Source organism: Limulus polyphemus, unplaced genomic scaffold (assembly GCF_000517525.1).
Source record: "Limulus polyphemus unplaced genomic scaffold, Limulus_polyphemus-2.1.2 Scaffold954, whole genome shotgun sequence".
NCBI classification, from domain to species: Eukaryota; Metazoa; Arthropoda; class Merostomata; order Xiphosura; family Limulidae; genus Limulus; species Limulus polyphemus.
This window is the reverse complement of record NW_013666564.1, coordinates 307422-329405: the sequence shown is the minus strand read 5'-3', so window position 1 is coordinate 329405 and position 21984 is coordinate 307422. Positions and strand designations below refer to the sequence as shown.

The window sequence follows — 21984 nt, the reverse complement described above, 5'->3', positions numbered from 1 at the left end:
ACTTCCGCTGTCGTAACAATATGTAATATCGCCTACGAATTAGAAAATGAAGAAATTTACGTTTGATAAATTTGTCTTGTTAGAACATATGTTAATTAAACCAAACTTAATACAAGAAACTCAAGGGGATTTTTGGAGGGAATAAAGCCTATGCCAAACCCCTCAAGTTTACAATAGTAAAATTATCTTGTGTCCATTGGATTTTTGGTGTTAAAAATAGAAACAAATAAATTAACAAAATAGAAATGATAAAGTAAAAGTAGTTGCTGATAGCTTCCCCGAAGTTCAGAATTAAGGACGCCACGCTACGTAGACTGCGTACTAACAAACGTGCTGTCGTGGGACACCATTATCTATAATTGAAAGCAGTAAAGATCTCTTTGGCTAGTGCTAAATTCCTCTAGTGTGTAAATCAACCAATGTAGCGAAAATCACTACAAGAAACAAGAATATGTGTAGTAAAACGTTTCAGCAAACAGATTGTCGGATGTTTTTAAAAATTGCTTTGTATTTTTAGACCACATCGCTTAACAGACCATCTTGAAAGTTTTCTTGAGAAACAAAACAGAAAAGATAAATAATTGACGCTAAATTAAAACTATACAAGTAGGTTAAGTGTTCCCTAAAAACATTTTAAACTGATTTCGTTCACATTATGCAGAGGTCTGTTTGTTTAGTGCAAAGTTACACTGTGCTATCTGCGCTCTGTCCACCGCAGGGAATTAAAACCTGGATTTTAACCGTTAAAATCCTTTAACTTTAAATTAACCGTTAATCCACTGGAGGACTTTAAGGAATGATTATAGGGCTATTTTGTAGACTTATAGGAACATTTACACTGTATTTATTTGTAAAGCTATTCTAGTTATTTCGGGTGACAGCCATCCAATTGGAATAGAAAATAATAAAGATTTAATGCTCTCTATTTGGAGTTAATTTCTTGCACATATCGTAAACGGATATTGAAATGGAAGTACGAATTAATTTTCTCGAAACAGAATTTCATCATTTTTATCATTGAGCAGCGCGCATTATTATAAGTATTTTGGTTTATGTCTTTCTAATGTATTTTTACGATTATTTCCTGTTGAAAATAATCCAATAGGAAACTACGGAAGATGTAAAGTACATTTTGATAGAGCAGCATAGTGCTAAACCCAGGATGAAAACTGTAATACACGAACAAATAATCTTGCTTCTAACGACTTTTGTAGAACATTATGATTGGTTGTGTCTGTTTATATACAGAAATACTGGCTCACTTGTACTGTATCTAACTGGCATAGAATGAAGCAGAGGACTTTTATTATAATTACACTTATGAAACTTTGTATCAATGTTATTAGCTTTAGAACTATATTTATTACAATGAAGGTTAATTGGTAGGGTAACAGGTTTATGTTACAGATTATGTTATGTATCAGAGTGTGGAAAATATGTAGAGTAAGTATTTCTTTATCTTATGTTTTAGGGATTTAAAAATGTAAGGCGAAGTTGTATATGCTTATCTTGTACACTAGAGTTTGAAAAACGTTTAAGGTGAAGATGTATTAGTTATCTTATGTTTAAGAGTGGGAAAGCATGTAAGGAGATGTATTTGTTTATCTTGTATATCAGAGTGTCTAAGACATGTTATGTTAAGATATATTTGTTTATCTCATGTGTTAGAGTGTGGCTAAGATGTGAGCTAAAGATATAGTTGCTTATCTTATGTATTATAGTGTAACTAAGATGTAACTTAAAGATATATTTGTTTATCTTATGTTTTCGAGTGTAACTAAGATGTAACTTAAAGATATATTTGTTTATCTTATGTTTTCGAGTGTGGCTAAGATGTAACTTAAAGATATATTTGTTTATCTTATGTTTTCGAGTGTAACTAAGATGTAACTTAAAGATATATTTGTTTATCTTATGTATTAGAGTGTAACTAAGATGTAACTTAAAGATATATTTGTTTATCTTATGTGTTAGAGTGTGGCTAAGATGTGAGCTAAAGATATTGTTGCTTATCTTATGTATTATAGTGTAACTAAGATGTAACTTAAAGATATATTTGTTTATCTTATGTTTTCGAGTATAACTAAGATGTAACTTAAAGATATATTTGTTTATCTTATGTATTAGAGTGTAACTAAGATGTAACTTAAAGATATATTTGCTTATCTGATGTATTAGAATGTGCAAACAAAAAAAGGTGAAGATGTATGTGTTTTTTTTCTAGTGAAATGTTTGAAAACTATAAGGTGAAAATTTATTTCTCTTTTGATTTGGAGTGTGGAAAACACGTATTTATGTTTGGAAAACATGTAAGATGGAAATGTATTTGTTACTATTTTATGTTTCAGAGCATGTTGACTCGTGTAAGATGAAAAATCAATGTTTAATTTACCTTTCATAGTGTGTGAAACATGTAATGTGACTATTTATTCTTAACTACAGTATATCAGAAGATTATGTATCAAGACACACGGTACTGTGTCGTGCGGCAAAAACGACTTGCTGCAGGACACATTGTGTGTTATTAACAGGAGTGATAGTTTAACGATTTTTCACCTTCTGTATCTCGGACTGTAGCAATCCAAACTAAATTATAGTTTTAGTGGAGTTTCACTACTAAACTCGTACTTCACATACCAAATTTCAAAGCAATCCATTAAGAAATAATTGAGATTTAACATCTACAATTTTGATTGAATTTCTTCCTATTTTTTTCTTCGCATCAAAAATACGGAAACTTTATTTGCTATAAAAACATACTTAAGTTTTATGTATTTTTTTTCAAATTAGGTACATGGATAGATATTTTCAACCTACAGTTAAAGAGTTTCAATTGGTGTAAATATAACCACATGTGCAAAGTTATTCGACAAAACCGCTCAAATTTGACGAAAATTTTTGCGCACGCCTACGCAAAAACTCACGTGAGCTATCGGTCTAACACGTTTACTACAACTTCACCTAAGAGTAAGAGTTGACTATTTTTAGTTTTTTGTCATTCGGATAAATAATGGCTGATTTAGAACAGCAAAACTATAAGGTGGAAGGACATGCAAATACGTAAGTATTGATTAGGCCAAGCAAACTAGATTAGCAGTTTCAAGCTCAAGTTTTAAAAAGAATCATGTGGGTGGACAGTTATTATTCATTGCCAACTTTTGAGCACAAATTTACTAAATTTTATGAAATTATCCTAATTAAAGAGCGTTTAGCGTCACGGGAAATTAGCTGTACCGATTGCATAGCGGTGATGACAGGAAACTGTTAATCTAAATTCCATGGCGCTACTATAAAGGAAAAACTAGAGGCGTTACTAGAGAGGAAAAACTACCACCATTTATTTTAAAGAATTTAATTGGTTCTGTAAAATAAAGATATGTTCCGAATTATAGGGTTGCGATCCTAAAGTTAATGTGGGTTGCTATCGAGTGACATAAAACCTAAAAGGCGAAGATGTATGTGATTAATGTATGTTCCGGAGTATGAGAAACATGTTAGACGAAGATGTGTTTGTTTTCTTTGTATATAAATGTGTTGACAAAATGTAAGGTGAAGATGTATGTGCATTGTATTATATATCATAGCATGGAAGACATATAAGGTGAAGACTGAATATGGGAAACAAGTAAAGGGAGGATATCTGTATTATTTATTTATGTTAGATTTCAGAGTGTTGAAAATATGTAACGTGAATATGTTTTACAATATGGAAATTATTCAAAACAAGAAAGATTTATCATAAGTATCAGAGAGTTAGAAGCATGTTAGATGAAGAAGTATTCGTTTCAGTTTCAGAGTGTGGAATGATTTACTTTATCTTATGTTTCAGAGTGTGGAAAGATATAAGAAAAATATATATTGTTTATCTTATGTATAAAGAGCAATGAAAGCAAGTAAGGTGAAGATGTATTTGTTTGTTTTATTTTTCTTTGTGATGAAAACATGTAAAGCGAAGATATATTCATCTAGTATATCAGAGCGTCGGAGAAAAGTAAGGCGTAGATATACCTTTTATCTTATTAATCAGAACGTGGGAAACACGCAAGACGTATGTGTATATCTTATCTTGTGTACGAGAACGTGGGAAACAAGTAACGCGAAGATGAATATGCTTTTCTTGTGTTTAAAAATCAAGACGCATGTGAGGTGAGATATGTTTGTTTATCTTATATATATTAGGAAGCTGGAAGTATGTAAGGCGAAAACAATTATCCTACGTGTCAGAGGGAGTGAAACTTGTAAGACCAAGATATATCTTTCATGAAGATGTGTGTTTTTTATTGTGGGAATTTCGTAAGGCGATGATGTCCTTATTCATCCTGTGTGGGAAACATGCAAGGCGAAGATGTATTTATGTATCTCATGTATCAGAGGATAGGAAACATCTAAGGTGAAGATGAATTTCTTTATCTTCTCTTTCAGAGTGTGGAAAACATGTAAGGCGAAGATGTATTTATATTAAGTATCAGAGTGTGGAAAAACATGAAAGGTAAAAATGTATTTTCTATCTTATTTTTCACAGTGTGGGAAACATGTAAAGTGAAGATGTATTGCTTTATCTCATGTTTCAAAATGTGGGAAAATTTTGAGGGGAAGATGTATTTTATTTTCTCTTATGTAAAGGTCAAGTGTATTATATTCAACCACACATCGTTACAATCAATGTTCTGTCTTGAAGCTTAGTTTTCATTTCAAAAGGATTCGTCGAAAGGCTGTCATGCCTAAAGCACACCCTCCTCTCAACGGGTTTTCCATAATTCATCTGGTGCACGATGGCGACGGTTTTCCAGCAACTTCATCAGTATGTCTTGGATTGGAATAGCATGATACTTGTTTTATTCTCCAGCTGCTTGAAGTAAGAGACAGTTGAATAAGTATGTTGTGGAAGCAATACGTGTACACGTGATTTGTGTTGCTATTCCATAATCGTTCTTGATTATGTTGTGTACTATTTCCAAAGACACGTGGACGACTTTTGCCACCAAACCGTGTGTTCGCTGCAATTTGGTTACCATGGCTATGGTGTGACTTGTTGCAGATCCCTTTCTGGATGGTCCTGGTGCCATAAGTTGCTCCATAGTCCTTTGATTTCCAATTACATTATAAACAAGGGATATATATATCCCCCATCTTGGAAATTCTAAATCCCTGTTCTGGACACATTTTTATAATCTGAATAGGTGAATATTTTGCGTAAGAAATGGCTCTTACATACCTTTCTAAAAATGATAACTTTTCGGTGACATCACATTACCTACGAACGGCAAACAATGTCAAAATGTAGTTCTGGTACATTCAGTTCCACTGTGTCTAATAAGCTGTAGTTATCACGTGAGTTGTTTATTTGCATTTCTAAAATATATGTACTATGTTAAATTTCAGGGTGTGTAAAACATACAAGATGAAAATGCAATTGTTTTTCTTATGTTTCAAAGCGGGTAAATTATATCAAGTGAAAATGTACTTTTTTTTTAAGTTTCTGAGTGTATTTGTAAGAAACAATTTAGGTAAAGTTGTATTTGTGTATCGTATGTTTGAAAGTAAGAGAACATATAAGTCGCAAACGAATTTGTTTATCTTATGAAATATGTAAGGTGAAAATAAATTTCTATATTTTATGTATCACAGTGTGGGAAACACGTGAAAACACGTAAGATGAAGATGTATTTAATTATCTTATGTTTCACAATTTGGAAGACATGTAAATTGAAAAAGTGTTTCTTTTTTTCTCTCTCTCTCTCGTAGAGTGAAAAACATGTAAAGTTAAGATGTATTCATTTTAAGGTTTGAGGTACTGGACCATGTTAGATGAGCCCATGTTTGTTTATCTTATCTTTCAAAGTGAGGAAACGTGAGTTAAAGACGTGTTGATCCTTTATCACGATCTAAGAAACATGTAAGGTGGAAACGTGTTTGTTTCTCTTATGTTTCAGAGTGTAGGATTAACATAAAGTGAATATTTATTTGTTTCTCTTATCTGTCAAGAGAGATATTTAAAGTTCAGATGTGTTTTCATATTTTTTAGAATGTGGGAATACGTAACGTGAAGATATGTTTGTTTTTATATTTCAGAGTGTAAGAATCACATATCTTATCCATCAAAGCGTGAGAGACATTTAAAATTCATATATGTTTGTTTATTTTTCAGAGAGTGAGAAACATTTAAAATGAAGATATGTTTGTTTTTCTTATGTTTCATAGTGTAGAAATCACACAAGGTGTATTCATATATATTTGTAAACAGTACGTATTAGAGATTGGGAAACATGTAAGATGTTTCGATACCCGTGGTGGGCAAAGCACAGATAGCTGATTGTGTAGATTTCTGCTCAACTTCAAACAAACGATTAGCGCTTTGTAAACATGGAAGCTGAAAATGTTTATCTTATGTTTCAGTATGTAGGAAACATAAAAGGCGAAGATACATTTGGTTATCTTAATTATCAGAGCAAGATAAATTTCATGCCTAGGTGTTTTATGTGTTGGAAAGTGGGAAATATGCAATGTGAAGATGTATTTATCTTTGGTGTCACAGAAATCTTACGATGTAATGTGAAGGAAACATACGAACATACTTTTTAGGATATGATGTTAATATTTTAATTTAAACATTTGCTAGAGAGAGTTTTAACTCCAGGTGATGAGTGCGTAGCTTATTGACTAGAATTGTCTTAGGAGTATGAGATACGATTTGAACAATATAAAATCGCCAGCTAGCCTAAAGTACTAATGTTAAGTTATTGATTGATTATTGTGTCTGGTCTCTGTTAGGGAGTTCGAATTTGTATATTTTGAGCTTCTCTTTCTACAAAGTACTAAAGCACTAGAAACACAGCATAAGTTAGAGAGCAAATGACTAACGTTGTTTATTTTTGAAGTTGGACCTATTGACTGGTTATTGTTAGTTATGCTTTAAAGAACTTTCATTTGAGGAAATAAAACGCTTTCTTTTCACTAAGCGGACTGGACTTTGTGCCATTTTCACAGAGCTTCTTAACTATAGAATTGTTACAGCATTAGTACTATAAGTGGGGTTATTTTAGTAAAAATAAAATATAATCCAGACTGAACTTCTATAATACTACCCGTGATTCAAGCGAGATCGAAAACTTAATGGAAATGACGAAACAATGGAAATAAGATCAAGAAGAAAGAGATAGAAAATTAGAAGGATTATAATAACAAAATCGAAGTAGTACAAAAAGACATTAATGAATTAAAATTGGAATAGCAGGTGGATTATCGCAACAAGTTCGATGAAATTCCCCCCAGTGGTAAAGCGGCATGTCTGCAAACTTATAACGCTAGAAACTGGGTTTCGATACCCGTGGTGGGCAAAACACAGAAAGCCCATTGTGTAGCTTTGTGCTTAACTACAAACAAAGATATCGAAGAAACCATAGAACCTTTAACAACATTCCAGCTGAAACAACTATCAAGTATTGGTGGCCGTCTTATCAATCAACGAGATTTGGAGTGTTACATCACAAGGAAGTTTCAAAGGTAAAGTTTAGGAGCATAGTAAAGAGGATGGATGAGACCTTAGCCGAACATTCTGAACATATGGATAGACTAGCAAAGTTATCTAATTTAGATGATTCACGTGAAATGGTAGATTTGTTGGCACGTGACCAATTCGTAGATGCTCTAATGGACGAGGATATGCGAATTAGGCTAAAACAAATTAGATGCACATCTTTAAAGAAAGCTCTCTAGTTGGCGATGGAACTCGAATCACTTAAAGTCGCAAATAAATAACTTAAAGCACCAGCCAAGGATTATGGAATCGTCATATCAATAGTGTGTAAACATCAACTACATCTGATGGGCGTCTAGAAGAAATCAAACGATTAATTATACATCTGGTTACTCAGAATAAAGGTGTTTCACCTGTAACTTAAAAGAACATATTGCCAAGAAATTCAGATAAAAGTCTTTAGGGAAAAATAAACTGCTTACTAATTGCAACATGGAAACTACGTTAAGCGTTGAAAAGTATGGACATTAAATCCAAGATTATGAAACATCAGCAACTGATAATAAGCTGGAAGACAATATCTCGAAGGTGAGAATACTCCTCTGTTTTGTTAGAAATATAGAATGTGTTATTCAATTAAACAAGTCCACGAGTCCATAGATACATTGATAGGAAGCCTTGGAACGCGCTGTTTAATACTAGTTCTGCAGCTATCATTGTTAGATCCTGTTTCGAGACTAGAATTTTCTTACGATTATGAGAAATAATTCAAACAATATAAATACGCCTCCTAGACTAGAGTAGTAGAATTAAGTATCTCCAAGTGTATAAGCAGTAATTTTACGGACTTACAATGACAAAAATCCGGGATTCGATTCTCGGTGGTGGACAGAGCACAGATAACCCATTGAGTAGCTTTGCGCTAAAATAGCAACTGTTAATTGATTATAGAGTCTGTGTTAGAGTTTAGTGCAGTAATATATTTTTTTTCTTGTTTCAACGAAGCACTAAAGTACTAGAGACAGTATGAGTTAACAAGTAAGAGAATAGCGTGATTTATGTGTGAAATTAGACCCCTCGCTTGGTTATTGTTAGTTCCGTTAAAGAACACAAAATCTGTAGAACTTTCATTTGAAGAAGTAAGATTTTTTTTTTTCGTTAAGCGAACTAGACTTTGCATTATTTCTATCGAATAATCTAAAAGAACTTGCACACGGATAGAAAGTTTTACAACAATACATTTTTGTGTTGAAAGTATCTGACTTATTTATGACTTATAGAATTTGCTAGTCGCTAAAAATCATCAAGTGAAAATAATAATTGGCATCTTCACTTTTTTTTTCAAACTTATTAACTGAATACTAAGTACTATCAGTGGTATTACTATTGGGCTCTCAAATCCAATAACTAATGCTTGCTAATAAAACTTTTTGAAGTTCATTAATAAATCATTGATTAGCGTCATTTTGAACTAATTGAACTAATTAAATGAAAAATAGTTATTGACACTTTGAGGTTCACTTGCTTGTACTGTCCTTTGAAATGTACTTATTGGAGAATTGTGGCACAGCGGTATGTCTGCGGACTTACAACGCTAGAAACCTGGTTTATATACCCGTGGTGGGCAGAGCACAGATAGCCTACTGTGTAGCTTTGTGCTTAATTTCAGACAAACAAACAAAGCTATTGATAGTTAATATCGTTTCACACTTTTGTATTAACGATGTTACTATTTTCCTGTATCTTGTTTTGTGGGCCGGGTGTGGCTTAATGATCCACTTTCCATTGCTGTAAAATCATATTTCGTAGTTTGGGGTTGTTGGTGCGTTATAAGAATCATGGTCAAATCCCACTATTCTAGTAGACCAGCCCAAGAGTTGGCGGTGAGTGCTGTTAGCTTGTTGCCTTCCATCTAGTCTATCAGTTCAAGATTAGGGATGCTTAGTGTCTATAGCCCTTGTATAGCTTTGCACGAATATTCGAAACAAACATGAAATAATTTTATCTTTCATAATAATCTTTACATACGCTGTCATAGTTACGTTATTTGTGTTTGTTTGATTGTTTTTGAATTTCGCGCAAAGCTACACGAGGGCTATCTGCGTTAGCCGTCCCTAATTTAGCAGTGTAAGACTAGAGGAAAGGCAGCTATTCATCACCACCCACCGCCAACTCTTGGGTTACTCTTTTACCAACGAATAGTGGGATTGACCGTAACATTACAACACCCCTACGGCTGAAAGGGCGAGCATGTTTGGTATGACGGGGATTCGAACCTGCGACCCTCAGATTGCGAGTCGAGCGCCCTAACCAACTTCTGAACATTTTTCTCCTTTAAGTGAGATGAAGAAATCACTTACATGCACGGATTACATTACTAGGTGAAGAGCAAATAAAGAGTACAAAAGATTGATATATAATTTAAAACTACGTCACACAATATTCCCCTCTCAAAACCCTTTAAAACCGCGATAGTCGATTTTTTTTCATACCATCGATCTAATTGGGTCGATGGGAGTTCTCATTTGGACATGGTATGGATGTCGGTACCTATTGTAAGCTACGTATCTTTTATATAATAAAAAGTGAGAATTTGACTTGGGAAGAGATGATGTAACATTTCTGAAAACGGATGTTACTTATACTAATATTATTACAACAATAAAATAGCAATTATTCTATTTAACTCACTGAATTCTAGTCTAATATTAACTTGAATTATCAACAAACGTGTGAATTATCGATAGCTCAGCGATCAGCATGAACACCTTGAAAACTAAGATTTGATGTTCGATCACTGCACAATGCAGATAACCTGATATCCAGCTGTTCACTTATCCAAAAACAAGTAGAAAAATAATCTTTCTGTTTTCATACATAAATTTCAAAATTGTGAAAATCTGTCAACATCCGGAAACAAGAGGTTAACCAAAAAGATCTAGGTTTCATTCACTGGTTTTTATAGAGTATCAAATCAATAAATAAGTAGATTCCCGACTAACCTGGGCATCCACCCAGAGGAAAACATACAATATGAATTTGCTATCTCTTCTAACAGGGAGCACATAGACCGAAATAATATGTAATCGTGTCCACAGTATTCCAGTTAATTATCTACTTCTTGAGATTTAAAGCCACGAGGTAACAACAAAAACAAAGAATCCTCTAGTGACAGGAAGGACAAAGAATGTTGAGTTCTGCTGTTTCTTGTTTGGTTTCGAATTCTGATTGAACCGATCGAATCTTAGGCTAGGAAACGAGTCTAGTTCGGAGAACAAACTGACTTCTGTTAGTATCTTCAGACATTAATCAACGTGCGCGGTAGGTGAAGAAGTGACAAAATTCCGCGAGGAGTTAGAAAAGGAATGTATCTGGAAAGAACAAACAGGGATAAGATTAAAGAAACAAGGATGCCATATATGATTATAAAACACAAATATTTAGATAATATAAACATATATAGACATATATTAATGCAAGTTTAAACAGAGAAGAAGAACGCAACAAGAAAGAGATAATAATTCCCTGTTATATATTAATTTAAATTTAACTTCCTGTTTTTATTAGTAGAACAGTAATCCTTGTTTGATGTACAGCTTTGAAGGATTGTCTCTGTTAGTGTTTTGTGTGGCCTTATGGGTTCTGCTGCGTATAATCGTCTGAAGTGCACATTAAACTTTGAAGGACTGTTTTCTTAGTGTTTTACATGGCCTTAAGGGTTTTGTTGTGTGTGTAGTCCGTAAAGTGCGCATTAACTTGTTTAGTTATTGACAGGTCACATTGTTTGGTTTTGTAATAAAGTGTAGAAAAACAAAACAAGAAAAAGATTACTTTGAATAGCTAAACATGGTTCGTTTTATTCCTTACTCAATATTTACTTCTAGCACCTCCTGATATCTTGTTAAAATTTTACTTACATCACTTCACAAATACACTAAATATTTAAACGTATCTGGCTTATCTACTTACCTTTGGGATTATAAAGTTTTAAATAACTAGAAGATATATGTGACGACTTCCTTCAGATCTTTCACTTCCACTTGTTTGTGTGTAGCATGATGTGTTTTCCTCATACGGTAGGGTATACTTACACATCCATACTTGCGGAAAAAATACTAGGAATTGGTTAAGATACGTTTTTCACGACTTTGAAGTTTTCTAGAAGATTTTCTTTTCTAAGTAATACAAAAGAACTCCTGATGAAAAACAGTGAGCCAAAAATATTTTGTTTCATTGAAAATAGTTAGTTACTTTAGATTTAACAAGAATAATTAACAGGAATAAGAACGAAAATAAACTGCTAATGTATAATAAAAATCAAAGAACTACGGCTGCGAAAATGTAGAGAAAAAAAGAGAAGAACTATGAGGAATGGTTCGAACGAAAAAAAAAACGGAAATAAATTACAATTACTGGTAAAATAAAGAAAAGGAAAATTATAAAGATAGAAAAGTTTGGAAAAAAAGAAATGAGCTTTAACTATAAAAGTAATCCAAGAAAAAAAAAAAGACAAATACTTCTTTGTCTACAAAATCAACAAGTTATAATTGTAAAAAATACTCAAAGGAAAATATTTATAATGTCATAAGAGGACATTATGTATTACAAAAACGTAAATCGTCTTAACTATAAATATTAATCCGCGAATAAACAAGAACAAACATTTCTTAAAGGCTGATTGTTTGTTTTTAGTTAAGCACAAAGCTACACAAAGTGCTATCTGTGCTCTGCCCACCACAGGTATCGGAACTCGGTTTCTAGCGTTGTAACTCCGCAGACATGCCGCTGTGCCACTGAGGGGGCTCTTAAAGGCTCGTAACACGTAAGCCATATTCCATTCCTTCCATAAAGTTATTTTCATTGAAAGTATTGGTTAAAATGGTATATATATATAAGGTGTTTATTTTGTCTTTTCTTATTTTATTTTCTACATTTCTATAGAGTTTATTTTGTTTTGTTAGTTTAGTGTATGATTTTTAATATTAAACTAAATCTCCTAATTTGACCAAACTAAGTGAAATATCACGAGATTGCGGCCGAAATACTTGCTAAAAGCGAGAGTACCCGGCTGATGAATTCTAGCTGTAATGATTTATTTTTGTGATAGTGCGTACTCTTGGTCAGAACGTTATATTAATTCAACTTTATTAATAACTGGGTTAATTTTGAGTTCTGGTGTTCTGATCAATCTACGTAGCTCGCTTTGATTAGCAGTTATTGATAACAAGACGATGAACATAGTGAAGGTCAGGAATATTAAAACTAATCTAAGAAAGAAGAAATAACAGAACAAATAAAGTCACTTCTTTAGAAAGTTATCTAAGAAACAAAAAAAGGAGTAATTAATACGAAAATAGAACAAAAAAATCATTATTATAGAATTTAATTCAACAAAGAAAATGTGACTAATATTAAATAGAAAGTCATAAGTGCAAAGGAAAGAAAATGAAAGGATATTACTAATACAACGTCTAAAACAACGATGACGATAGTTTCAAGACTACTCTTATATAATCTAACAAAAAAGTTAAAAAATACATTCTCTAAATTTGGCCTTGAATATTATCGTAAAAGTAGCCATTTTTTTAAGAGTGTGGAATTTCTTTCACATAGCTTTAACTCTAATGCTTTATTCATGAGGCTTTGTTGCTGACATCAAAAGATTTATGTGATTGGTGGAGGAAAATCCTTTATATCCGACAGTACTTCCCATTTCAGTAAAAGTATTTTCTTTCTAAAACTGCGACCAAAAGGTTAAAGTTACAGTGGTTAAAACTCATTTGGGAATATTTTTGTAATTTCTGCTTTAGAATAATTGTGTGCTTATGTTGTATTTTTTTCTTTATTTAGCTTTTTTTTACCTTATAGATATCTCAGTTATATGTTGTTATAGAAAACTTATTATTTCGTTTGTTGATAATCTGAAATGCAACTTTAGATGTTTTTGATAGTATTGTTTTACTTAGCAATGATTACAATTTGGGGTTTAACTAAAACGATAAAGGATGTTTTTGAGAGTATTGTTTTACTTAGCAATGATTATAATTTGGGGTTTAACTAAAACGATAAAGGATGTTTTTGAGAGTATTGTTTTACTTAGCAATGATTATAATTTGAGGTTTAACTAAAACGATAAATGATGTTTTTTGAGAGTATTGTAAAACAATGATTACAATTTGGAGTTTAACTAAAACGATAAATTAACTTTGCATAAACTCTTCATAAAAAATTCTAAAGCTTTATGTAAATTAAACCGTCGTCAAGATAGTGTAAAATATTTCCAAAGCTATTCTAAATTTTGTTCAAATATTTTTTCATAAGTAATTTTTTGTGTTTCAAAATGTTTGCGTAAAACCACATAACGGTTTTCTACGTATAGTCACTCCCAATTTTGAAAGCTTGTTTGTTTTTGTGCAAACTACAAAATGCTATATGCACTCTGTACACCACGTAGAATTGTATCCTAGAATGTAGTCTTGTAAGTCTATAAACTTACCTCTGACCCACGGGGTCACCACACTTAACGCACCCACTACTTCAAAGTTCAGATTGACAGTCTGGGTACCCTAGCCGCTGGGACATACCTGGCCCATTAAAAAAAAGAAAAAACTTAATCTCAAAAATTCGAGATACTTAATTTGCAACATTATATGTGGAATTCTGTAAGTTAAAGTGGCTGACTTCAGAACTTGAAAATATTATTATAAGAATTTTAAACAGCTTTATTTTTATTAGCATTTTGTCTTTCGCCTTAATTTTGATGATTTATTTAACGCAATTAAAAGTAATAGTTTATGTAATATTAGTTTTAGGTAAACGGGGCAAACCATACTGTCGGTCGCAAAAGCTCCAAAAATTGGTGGTGATAGATCTATTTTAAACCCTAAAGCTAGTTGATCCTTATTTACATACATCTTAAATAATGTGGCAATATGCATGCAGTGTCCTATAAAGAGAAAAATAAATTCTACTATCGAAATCAATCAGAACCTTCCTTTATGCTAAGAATACTCATGTTAACATTAAAGAGCCAGTTGGTGATCAAGGAGTAACAATAAAGTGAATGCCATGAGTGGGAACGAACGAGTTTAAGATATATCTATTTCTCTATATAGAAACTGAGAAGCGCCTGGATATGGAAGAGAAGTTGAAACGTCTGTGACAGATAACCTAAATGGTTTTAACACATTCGTATCTAGGGCTATGCTCTTAAAAGAATGGTAGCTATTAAATAAGCTACTATAGCCATCTTTTTGACACATTATGTCTATTTTAAGCCGTCATATCTACTTTTATCATGTATCAGGATTAAAAGATTACTTGCGGGATTTAATTGAGAATACGAGATAATATAATCGGAAAGAGAGTGACTTATGGTCATGGTAACAAAAATGAATTTTATTTCTAAATGTATTAGTTCTTCTTGATTTCATAAGCATAATCATATTTTCAATTACAGAGCAATTAATTTAGTTAATTTATAACAAAGGCTTAAATTTGAGTTTCTTCTACGTATTGAAATGTGGTTAAGATATTTTTTTTCGAAATACAGAAAGGGTTAATCGAACTTTTTAAAAATGGTTTGTATACACTGATGCAGTGGGATGCCACCGCATAGGTGAACGGTGACGAGAGGTATAATTAGCAATTAATTATTTAGTTCACTGCCAATCCCTGACCAATCGACAATGCAATGTCCCCAGAAGACTATAGCAATATGCTAAAACCATTTTAAAGAAAGGGTATTTGTATAGCGAAATTGTTAAGTGACTTAGAGCTAAAGGGCAGAAGAATAGCAGCGCATTTAGCGATATGTTTACAGAAAAGAACCCTCTAACCCAAAAATAATTTCAACATTACGAAGGCTTACGCGCTAAAATAAATTATACGTTTTCCTCCACATATCTAGATAAATGGCTGGATAAACTGGAATTACAGTATTACGATTCGACCACGTTCCTTTCAAGTTCTCCGTTGCAACTCGCTCCCCAGTGGCACAGCGGTATGTCTGCGGACTTACAACGCTAGAAACCAGGTTTCGATACACGTGATGGGCAGGGTACATATAGCCCATTGTGTAGCTTTGTGTTTAACTTCAAACAAAAAAACCGTTGCAACTCTAATGGGCTTACATTTCCTTGATCTGTTCACTCATGATTGTGGTATCTGTTATTTACGTACAGTAGAAAGTCTGTGGAACGTTGTCCAAGTGTATGGTCTAAGATTCACTCCATCGTCCTGTACTAAAGTTTGTTACAATATCAATAGTGGTGACAAGCAATAGTGCATAATTGTAGCCCTCTGACTGAGCACGACCTACGATGGAAGAAGTAGTTCCAAAAGCAGCACGAAACCAACAGCATCGTCTTTGTAGAATGTAATTAAACCTCAGTGCTAACATGTATCCATATAATATGCTTTATATGTATTTTATGTGTTCATGTTAAAAACGATTGTATTATAAGCTTTTATTTTGGTGCGGTTTTCTTTAAGACATTTTATTTCTTTTATACTTACATGTTTTTGAAGAGTGATTGAAACATAAATTTAATAATATTTCTTTTTATACGTATTCTTTCAGAGTCAGACCCTGGTAGAAACGGAACTGGCAAAAGATGGAAAATACTGTGTTCGTTTTAACGGTACGTAGAATCTATGAATTTTATATGCTTGTTGTTTAAGCGTTAAACACTGTTTTAGTTGTTGTTTAAGCGTTAAACACTGTTTTAGTGTCCTAGAGTAAGATACCACTGTCTTAGTGTCCTAGAGTAAGATTAGTCAACTTGGTTGGTTATAGTTTCTCTGAATACGTTTTTAATAATACATATGGTATCACCCATAGGTACAACAACAGCAAAATGTATTACAGTATTCTTTTCTGACCGATGTGTGTCTGCATCTTATTGATTGCCGTTTTAAGATAACAAAGCAGACAACACACCCGGATGGCAGAACGAACAGTTAGATCATGTACCATAACATTTGCCTGCATCGCATTCAGAAGAAAATAAACGTCTCCAATATCCTGTAAATGTAACGATGTCGCATTCAAAAGAAATGTTCAAAGCCACTCTTGTTCTACATTCTACAGAACTATCATCATTAATGATTATTTTCTGGTAATTTTTTCCATGCCAGATGGAATAATTGTGGTTTAACCGGATTCGAACATGAGTATCTACATTTCATTTCTAGAGTTAAGTCTTAGTCGGATGTTACGTTGATTTAGTAATGTTCCCACAAGACAAAAATACTACACAGTCTACAAACTGTTCACCAGGGAGTGTAACAGTACACTGATCTGGCTGAAATAATGGGTTGGCATTTGTTATTCATAAGTCTTATACAACAGAAATATTGTGTAAGTTACTAAGAAACTTTCATATTTACCAGTTTTTGAGCTATTTCTTTTTGGCTTTCATTTATATGAAAAGCGATATTAGGCTATGTTATTATATTTGTATCAATAATAACTCAGTCGCAGTTTTTTCTCGGTCATTTTGAAGTTTACGATTAATATCGCGATCACGAGATAAAGAATTCATTCTAATTCCAACTAAGTTGGTTTTAACACATTAAACAGAGCCCATTATGACAAGACAGTGCTTTAAATATAAAAAGCTTTTGTTTTTAACAGGAGCCGTTACGGTAAAACAATGTTGAAGAAAAAAACTGTCTTGTTAAGATGATCGTTACTGTAAGACAGTGCTGCAAATCTTATCTAACATATTATTATTTCAAATATTCTCTTTCAAATCGGACATCCGGGTAATAATACAAAAGTCAACACTGGCTAATAGAAAATACAAAGTGTAACCCTAACTAGGTTGTGCAATCTGTGAAAATAATTCGGTCACTTTTACAGAATATAGGCTCTCGATGGTTCAGCTGTAAGCCTGAGAGGTTATAACTCTAAAAATTGGGTCGCCGGAAGACCATTGTATAGTTTTGTGCTTAACAACATGTTTTAATACTTTATATCACTAAGGAAATTTCTAACTAATCTCTAAAGATAAATTAGATAAATTAATTAATTAATTAATTTATAATTAATTATCTAATTATTAATTAGATAAATAAATCTCTAATTAATTATTAGTTTTAATAAATTGTGTAACTAACGGTTGCTGAAACAATATTGTAAACTAATTAAAAATATATACATAATAATAGTTTTAAGAATTTGCATAGTTTAATAACTTGTATAACTAATGGACGTTGAAAATAATATTGTAAACTAATTAGAATATCTACAGAACAATAGTGTTAAGAATTTACACAATTAAGTGAATTTTAGCTCATCATAAATGCTAGTCCAAACATGTATCGAAATATGCCGTGGTATTTGTGAAACTCTCTTTCTATAACCAAATGTGTTTTAAACTTCTAAGTATTGAGAAAAGTAGAATCAGAGTTCTGATTATTTATACTAGGCATCACTTATTATGCCTTATGCCGGCAATGCGTGATCTTTAGATCGGTAGTTTGGATCACATTACATCACAAAATGTCTGAAAATAATTTTTTCAGTGTCATAAAGTCCTAAAAAGGAAATTTTATTTACAGATAAATTTTACTTCTCCCATCACTGCTGTCTTTTGGTGGTGACTAGAAGTTTGACTTTATGGCTAACTGAATGATACTGATTGCTGTCATTCTTTTCTCAAGCTACTGGAAGCGACCCCTGGTAATACCAAATGGTTTCTTATAGCAGTGTAAGAAAACTTTTGTATAACAGTTTAATTGAGAATTTAAATATAAGCTCAGCAAAGGAATGAAATATTACCTACTTAGATTTCTCACAATATAGCCTTTGCTCAGAGCTCTCATGTCCAGTTAATAAACTCTGCGTAGGCATAGCAGTCACAACTGCAACTCCTGAAGTTCTAGGAAATTCCAGTAAAAGAAATATATATATATATATATAATAGCATTTCGACCGCACATCTTGTGTTCCGCACGTCACAGACGACTAGGCCTTTCGATCAATACCAGAGCTCATCGGATCGGCTGGGAATGCAACAATAGTAGAAGGCCAGTAAAGAAAGATTTGTAAAAAATTATTATCAGTCTTGTTGAGATGTAATCTCACACAAACTACCGATCAATAGGTTCGGCTTCAGTTTAACAATCTCAGACTGTTGCTACTGCTCAACCTTAGCCCTATTAACGATCGCGAAGTTGTCGGTTTTGAAAGCAACAAAACGTTTAGCAGAGACGTGCTAAACGATACTTGAGTAGACAACTACCTAGCCTCCATATAGAAAAAAAAAGAAAAAGTGACTTATCTTGAATTACACCTATTTACTATTTAATAATAATGTATGAAAAGAAGCAAGTAAAAGTCTTAATTACAGCTAGGGTGTCTTTGAATAAAAATATTAATAAAGACACTTCGGTAGTGCTAATTAATCAAATATATTAGATTTAATGTAAATTAGGTATTACAGTATAACTGGAAAGACTACAACCAATTAGAAGAATAATCACAGCACTGTTTTTCTTCATTCCACCTTAATTCCGTTCAGTTGTGGGGTCGGACGCTCGGATATTTTGTGTTAACCAAGAATTTTTACACTCGGGTGGCTGACCCTGACAGCAACCTTAAAGGACAATCTTAGCAATTAGAAAAGTTGAAACTTGTAATGATTAAACTTTACTGAATCAACACTTAGGTAGTCTCGCTGTTATCATAATGATATTTTTTCCATATGAACTGAGTTTAATTTTTTCCCTACAAAAGATATTGCAAGGTTTTCTTCCACAATTTAATTTAGTCAATAAGAATCAGCAGGTGACTAGTCGTTTTTGTTATAGCGCAAAGTTACACAATGGACTATCTGCGTTCTGTTCGCCGTGGAGAATCGGACCACGGATTTTAGTGTTGTAAGTCCATAAACATACTGCTAACCTAAAGTTTCTACCGTGGTTTTCTGTAAGGCAAATTCAATCACCTAGTGAATTCGAAAATCCTAAAAATACGAAATATATAAATTTAATAACTTAGCTATTTAATTCTAACATATAAATCATTTTTTATTCATTTTTTTTTCTGTCATATGATATACTACTGAAATGGTTGAAAATGTAGATAATTAGGTACTAGTGCTTGAACTGGTTTCTCAAGGCCTTCTGCAGTATAAAACATGTAAAAAAGACAAGCTTCATGTCGTGACTTTTATTTCTGTATTTTGAGTCTTATATGATTTCTTTTATTAGCTTACACTCGTGGCTTTTCTTCTTAGCGTGTGTATATACAATAATCGCCTTCGGTCGCGTGTCCGATATTATGTTAAATTTTGTTGCCCGACTTCTCAAGGTTATAGTCGTTTGGCGCTGACTTGACGTCATGTAACTGAGTTGCTGGAGTTTTGACGTCATTGCCTTTGGTGGTACGTGATTTATTTCAAAAGACCGCATTTTGTTTGATTTGATTGATCACAAAGAGAGAAACAGTTTTGTTGTTAACATTTCGTATTATCTGTAAAAACTGAATGGCTTAAAATAAAAACAAAACAAAATCTTAATACATCAGAAGTTGAGTTAAATATTCTGAGGTTATTTACATTAAATATAAATATACATAATCTATATTGAAATGGAGTGCATATATATATATATATATTCAGTCGACAAGAAAAGTACAATTTTAACATTTGCCTCTACCAGTAAACAAATCAATATAAAGAGGTAATAAAAAACATTTTGAGAAAAAATAAGAATGGTGTAAGGATCACAATACCAAAAAATACATAAACAATGTAGGGATGACTACACAAAACCATACAAAAACCCCTACATAAGTAGCCAAAAATTTCCAAGAAAAACTTTTATCTACGACTAAATGTTGAATTCTTTTCATTTACATGAATTCGGGTTTGAATAAAAGCGATTATACTGAATAATGGTATAAAGCTATCCCCATAAGCTTGTAACATTGACTCAGTGGCTACTAATGTATAGATTTTTGTATGGTTTTGTGAATTCTTCCCTACCTTGTTTCTATACTTTTTGGCATTGCCATCCCTACATCATCTTTATTTTTCAAAAAAAAATAAAACATTCTTACTTGTTCCTCCATTTTTTATAAACAATACCAATGAATATTTTAATTAATGGCAGTCGCTATGAAGGCAGCAGTTTTAGCCTGGTGGGATAAATTGTCTTGATGGACTTCATGTGTTGAAGTTAATGAAAAGCTATACTGCTTCTGTACTTCCCAAGTTAAAATACAATATTTTAAGTTAAGAAGTTTCTTGAGACTCTGTACCTATTACCGGAAGTTTGTGAAGGACTTTGCAATTATAGCTGCTCCGCTACATGATTTGACCAAAAAAGGCCAGAAGTTTGAATGGACAGTTTCTTGCCTGCATTCTTTCAAGACACTGAAAGAAAAATTGGCCTCAGCTCCATTTTTAAAGCTTTCAAATCCTTCACTGCCGTACATACTGGATTGTGATGCTAGTAATGTCGGAATTGGAGGAGTGTTGTCTCAAAAAGTGGGTGAAAACGAACATGTGGTGGCCTACTTCAGTAGGGTCCTGAGTAGACCAGAGAGGAACTACTGTGTAACATGAAGGGAACTCCTTGCTATAGTAAAGAGTCTGACATATTTCCATCCTTACTTCTATGACGCCAGGTTTACCATCAGGACAGATCATGCTGCATTACGCTGGTTAAGATCATTAAAGAACCCAGAGGGACAACTGGCATGTTGGATCGGAAAGATAAATCAGTATAATTATGATATTGAGTACAGAGAAGGAAATTCTCATGGAAATGCCGACGGACTGAGCCGAAGACTCTGCAAAAATGACTGCATACATTGCTGCAAAAGAGAGGTTGAACTAACCAGGTGCCATCAAGCTGAAGTCAAAGTGACTGAAAGAGTTGATGATGGTGAAGTGGAACCAAGTATAGATATTAAAGCAGAACAGTAGAAAGACCAATATTTGAAGCCAATAATTGATTTTCTAAAAGCAGGTGTTTTGCACCCTGCTTGGGAGAAGGTGTCTAACATCGAGACAAAGAACAATTGGGCACAATGGGACCAGTTGAAGCTTGAAGATGGTATTCTTCTCCAGAGATGGGAAAGTGACGACCTGGCAAATAGTTATACCGAGAAAGTTACGGTAAATTGTGCTGCATCAGTCCCATGATAGTTTAACAGGAGGACATCTCGGAGTTAAGAAGACATTGAGTCACCTACGACAGAGATTTTACTGGATAGGTATGAGGCAAGATGTGGAAGAATGGTGCAGGACCTGCAGTACATGCTGTGCTAGAAAGAGATCCAAGCATAAGGGACATGCTCCAATGAAGTTATATCAAGTTGGTGCACGAATGGAAAGAGTAGCCATTGACATTGTTGGTCCATTGCCCCATACTCGTGCTGGAAATAGGTACATTTGTGTGGTGATGGATTATTTCACCAAGTGGCCTGAGGCATATGTAATACCAAAACAGGAAGCTACAACTGTAGCTTCGGCTATTGGAGATTTCTTCTT

The 21984-nt window shown here is 33.1% G+C and overlaps 1 protein-coding gene across 2 annotated transcripts in view; it reads left to right on the top strand.

The window, feature by feature from the left end:
* LOC106461422 overlaps positions 1–21984 on the top strand; it is a 124861-nt gene that overhangs the window by 42072 nt on the left and 60805 nt on the right. For both annotated transcript variants that reach the window (XM_022388381.1, XM_022388382.1), the window contains exon 2: positions 16059–16119. In XM_022388381.1, the coding sequence (XP_022244089.1) occupies positions 16059–16119 (61 nt within the window). The remainder of the gene's footprint in view (positions 1–16058; positions 16120–21984) is intronic.